Source organism: Cyprinodon variegatus, unplaced genomic scaffold (genome assembly GCF_000732505.1).
Source record: "Cyprinodon variegatus isolate N-32 unplaced genomic scaffold, C_variegatus-1.0 Scaffold58, whole genome shotgun sequence".
NCBI lineage: Eukaryota > Metazoa > Chordata > Actinopteri > Cyprinodontiformes > Cyprinodontidae > Cyprinodon > Cyprinodon variegatus.
This window is the reverse complement of record NW_015150511.1, coordinates 749,242-754,527: the sequence shown is the minus strand read 5'-3', so window position 1 is coordinate 754,527 and position 5,286 is coordinate 749,242. Positions and strand designations below refer to the sequence as shown.

Below are 5,286 nucleotides of genomic sequence, written 5' to 3'. Positions count from 1 at the left end.
CGTCACACCTCAACCCGCCTCAAAGCCAACGCTGATTGGACGTTCGTTTGGTGAACGGCTCCAAATTTTCTTCAACGGAGAGTCTCCAGACTGATTAGCGAGTGAAATCTTGAAAGCTCGCGAGATCACGATGGTCTCACGAGGTTACTCTGGAACTGCTGTGACTGCAAACCTTCTTTCTTTCCGTCTTTCTCGAGTGGTAAACAGCAGCTAGGTTAATACCACAATCAAAGAAATCTATTTATGCAGGCCGGGCGTAGGGTTTGTCGCGGTTGAGGAATTTCCCCTGTGATTATCCAAGGAGGCTAAATATTGCAATATGCGATATTATTGAACCATCTTTTTTTTTCTTTATTCTTATCTATTTATTTTGCAAATGTGTTTTCGACACTTTATTGAACACTGATCAAAGGGCAGTAATGGCACATATATGCCTCATTTCTCTGACTGAACTTAACAAGATTCAGAAAAAGGATGACCTTTTAAAGGCAAATTTGACTGCAGAATCTTTCATAAAAAAAAAAAAAGTGCCCGTTTTGTTATTTTTTTTTTTTTACTTAAGTGCGCCTATACAAAATTAAATGTAACACACACCATAATTCTTAATTCACAAACAAACAAATGACGGCGATATAAAGCTCAGCCATGTCCTTGTGGCTGGCACCGACATGAGCCGGTAGTCGCGCCGTAACAGCTGGGTGGCAGCTAGTCAGATGAGCCCTGACATTCGTTGTGTTTCCACGTTTTACTTAAATAGATTTGCCGCAGATTTTTACAAATTGCCTCATTTAAATTGTCAGGCTCCCCCTTTTCATTTGGTTGAAAACCGAAATGCTCCCAAAGGAGCGAAGTAACATTTGGTTTTGATATCAGTGCAGCTGCCATTGTATCCTTCTCAACTGTTGTCCCAAGATGCGGTGATGGCGGTGGCTGGTTTTGTAGCGCGTTGAGCTTCTTGATATTGCGATATATTTAATTTGTGTGGTTATTGTGACAGCCCTAGCCGGGCGCCTTTGGGCGCATCGCTGTGCCCCTCAGGATATTGGCTTGTGCATCTTTTCATTGGCATTACACGATCGTGCGTTCTGCATAAGTTAGGCTGTCGTTGGACATAAGTTCTGGACTAGTTATAAATATGCTATGTATACGCCCAAAATTGAAAAAATACATAGAAAGTTTACCATATGCCAGCATTTTAAGAGATTCTGGTATATCAGGCATACGCTGGCTAAATCGTCAAGGCATCAGCGCCCTCAGAGATGTCACTGCCAGTGCTTCACAAAAATATGTAATTAAAAGTTTAGCTCTCTTTCTCCTGTGGTCTGCTGTATCATCCGGCTACTTCCACAGTTTAACAGCTTTAAAGCCATCCATAGATGCAGACTTCTGAGCATGTGGGTCACCTCAAAGACACAATCTGAAACAGTCATGTGAACTGCCTCACAGAATAAAAAAAAAAAATAAAAAAAAATCAGAATTGAGCATTAGGACCTGCAGTGTAAACGTAGCCTTTGATGAGCAAGATGCAAACCTGGATGTTGTCGACAGCCAGGTGGCAGCATGCAGCCAGGACCGAGCATCCGTCCTGGAAATACCAATCTGCAAGTCCCCTACAAACGATATGAAGGAGGCTGAAAGAAACAAGAGATCGTAGCTATAGATTAAAAAGCTCAAACCTCTGATTCTGTCAGAAATGTGATCACTTAACATCTTTGTAGGTTCACTTCAATAACAGTGGAGTGTTTGGAGCTGGAGTCTGTCGGCTGATCAGATTTAACCTTTCTTATTGTAAATTTTGCTTAGAAAAACTTAAATATGATTAGGTGGGGACTGAGATCAACATCCGGTTAGCTGAACAGATCTAAGCTGCAGACCGACGTTTTTACCTCTGGTACTGCTGTCTGTTGTCCACGTCGTTGGCTGTGTGGTTGATGGAGGAAGTAGGTGGTGGACGGATGTTCCCTTCGCACGCACCCTGGAATCAGTCGATAGTTAGAGCTGTTATATAGACGCCTGTATAGCCAAAGCGCCTGCTTTACTCCCTGTTACCTGTGCGATCAGTAAGGCTTCCAGCAGCTGCCCTCTGCTGGTGAAGAAGCTCACGAGTTTTTTAATGTCCCCGGTGGCGACGCAGTACGGGATGGCGTCGTCGTTATCCTCGGCCATCAGCTGATCGGCTCGTCTGCAACACCACAAATCTTTCCCGTCGTTCCTCGTTGGACCCAAATGGACTGAATGAGAAACTGTGGCTCTGGTGAAAGTTTACCTCTGCATGAGTTTCTTCCAGTACTTCATGGAGACTCCGGGTGCCACAGATAAGGCTTTCTCCCACTGAAACAGACGGCAGCAGCTGTGAAGCACATCTGAACCAGAATAACCGATGGTCTAGTGTACTGGGATCTGAGCCCCACCTCTCCCAGTTCCACCATCAGCTCACAGTATCTCTGGATCTGGCCCAGTCTCAGATGGATCTGCGCTGCTTCTTTCAGACGCTCCTCTTTACTGGGAGCTCCGATGCCTCCTCCAAACTTGGACATCTTAACAATCGTCAGCTCCTGAGCTTCAGACTGAAGCAACCAAACAGTTTCATTATTACACTTTTCTGTACAGAAAAAAAAACAACCCTACCAACTGCTTTAACTGCTTTAATATCACTGCTTTGACTTCACTAAGTTTTTTTAGTTTGTTTTTTTCTCCCTGTAAGGCAAGGCAATTTTATTTGTGTAGCACAATTCAGTTTATAGACAATTTAAAGTGTTTTACATGGATTAGATAATAAAATAGAAGAAAATAAAAACAAAAAAAAAAGTAAAAAAAAAAAGAAAACTTGGACCACAAAAAAGCAGGGATTTATGCTGAATTTTTTAAAGCATGAAAGCAGAGCATTGTTTTAAAGTCTTAAGTACTTATATTTTTACAAAATAAATCGCTGCAGCAACAAGATACATAAAATAAAAAATAAATAATGTCAAATCAAACCAGCCAGCTTATTTATCTAATAAATTGAAATAAACATCAATTGTTTATCATGTTTATATTAAGTAATTTTTAATTACTATAAGATATTTTGGTAAACAAATTCAAATTCAAGTTTGTAGATAATTTTCTTATTTAAAGCAATAAAATTATCCGATCTGTCAACATCTGTATGTCTATATTATTTTAGGAGCATTATTTCTCTTCATGGTTTTTGGTTTATCCTTCATTTTGGCAACAATTTAATGCATATCTATGTTACTTTGTTTCTCTTTCTTTGATTTCTGTTGCCTTTTGGTTTTATTTGCCTTCATATTTTTGGCTGGAAAACCCTTTTTTAAATATTGTAACTATTATGTATTTTTTTTTTCAATGTTTTATTTCTGATTGCACATTTTTTGTTTTTGTTTTTTTTTTTGCAATTTATATTTACTAAAGGTGTTCTTTGGTTGTAAGAATAATGGAACAAAATTGATTCCATACATATACTAAATGCTTTTTCCAAAATTTGAAACTTTTACACTGGACAAAGAAAGTCAAATTTAAAGGTAAAATAAACTTTTTTTTGTTTTATTGTGAACTTAATTTCAAATTTCAAGTGACATTTAAAAAGTCTTATAAAACCTTAAATTTAATTTGTATTAAGCTATGGAAACCCTAAATAATGATTTACTTTTAAATTAAGAAAAGAAAAACTCAATTAACTCTCCATTAACTTATTATAAGTGTATGAAATCTAATTATCTTATTTTAAGGGTAAAAACACTCCTTGCATCAGCAGATACATTTTTTAACGTGCTTAAATTAAGGGAAAATACACTTATCTTTAAAAAAAACTTGTACTATTTTAAGATTAGTTTTGTGTTTAATGTTTGTTTCGTTGCTCTGGGGTGAAATTTGTTCCATTTGTGCTTCTAGCAAAAAAAAACATTTTGTAAATAGAAATAAAAAAAAAAATATTCAGAAATGAATGTATTTTAAGATTTTTTTACTTTTTAACTTTTCTTTTTTTATATGATCCATAAACTTTAATTTGAAAACAATTAAATTTTTACAAATTTTTTTTCTGAAAATAGAAATAAAAAAGTATTTAAAAAAAAGAAATCTGTAAAAAAAAAAAATGTTTTAAAGAATTAAAGGCTGAAGCCAATAGTAATTATTTTGACATCAATCTAACGGATCCCTGATATGTGCTGCTAAACAATGAGAACAAATGTTACCAAACTTTCTAATCAGCCTCAATTTAAACCAAAAAATAAACATTTAGTAAATCAAGCTAAACCTTTATAAATAGCAAATGGAGGGAGCGGCAATGCATGATCTTCACGTGATCCAATCCGATTGGCCAATGCCAATACAAGGAATATCAGCTGGCTCATGTATCAATCTACCTTTAACATGATTGGTTGTCCGTCTGAGTGGGGGTGGAGCTTACAGTCGGCGTTTAGGACAGACTCACCGTTTTAAACTTGACCAGGTGTTTCATGTGCATCACTCCTTTACTGTAGCTGGCAGGAAGCAGCGAGTCGTCCTGACCGTTTATAACGAAGACCAGGTCCCACAGGTTACCGCTGCCCCCTGGAGGCTGAAGGGAACACTACAAATGTTCAAAACATCTAGAAAATTCAGCCAGAAGCTAAAAGGACAGGAAAGAAATGTAATAAATCTCATAGTTTTAACTGCTTTGAATAATTCATAGTTTTTTATCTTGTGCTGACCAGGTTCAGGCATGATGCCAGAGGCTTTCTCCCCCCTCACACATAAGGTTTATGCAGGGACCGTTAATAAATATACTACTTTTAAGAAACTACTAGTACTAACTACTACTGGCTGTTAATTTTAATACAACAAAGTATGTAGCAAATATTTATTATGGTCTACAAAAGGTGGGTTCGCGCCACTGTGAGGCGTGACCCACTGACACTAAACTACGGTAATATCAAATTATTGAACTAGACTTGACAAATTATGCAGACTCACTTTTATCCAACTATAATGCATTTTCATTTTTTAATGAACTTTCATAATAAAAAATTGATTTATTTTTTATTTCTGCAAAATAAACAATGATTACACAAAGTGCAATACAGCAGAACAAATAGGAGCCCACTGCAAAAAATCTAAATCTAGATACCGTAAGTCATTTTTTCTTAAAATAAGTGCATTTGTTCCTGAATTGAGGAGGTAAAAGAGACATTTTGCCAACGGAACAAGACAATTCACACTTAAAATAAGAAAACACAATTGCAATGACTTATTTCAAGTGCATATTATCTAATTATCTTATTTTAAGAGTAAAATTACTCATTC

The 5,286-nt window shown here is 36.6% G+C and overlaps 1 protein-coding gene across 1 annotated transcript in view; it reads right to left on the bottom strand.

Annotated features, from left to right (window-relative positions):
* Positions 1-5,286, bottom strand: part of wdr17 (WD repeat domain 17) — a 54,688-nt gene that overhangs the window by 15,805 nt on the left and 33,597 nt on the right. The window contains exons 15-20 of the mRNA XM_015371445.1: positions 4,436-4,561; positions 2,412-2,567; positions 2,267-2,331; positions 2,050-2,182; positions 1,887-1,975; positions 1,532-1,631 (exon numbers count right to left, since the gene is read on the bottom strand). Of these exons, the coding sequence (XP_015226931.1) occupies positions 1,532-1,631; positions 1,887-1,975; positions 2,050-2,182; positions 2,267-2,331; positions 2,412-2,567; positions 4,436-4,561 (669 nt within the window). The remainder of the gene's footprint in view (positions 1-1,531; positions 1,632-1,886; positions 1,976-2,049; positions 2,183-2,266; positions 2,332-2,411; positions 2,568-4,435; positions 4,562-5,286) is intronic.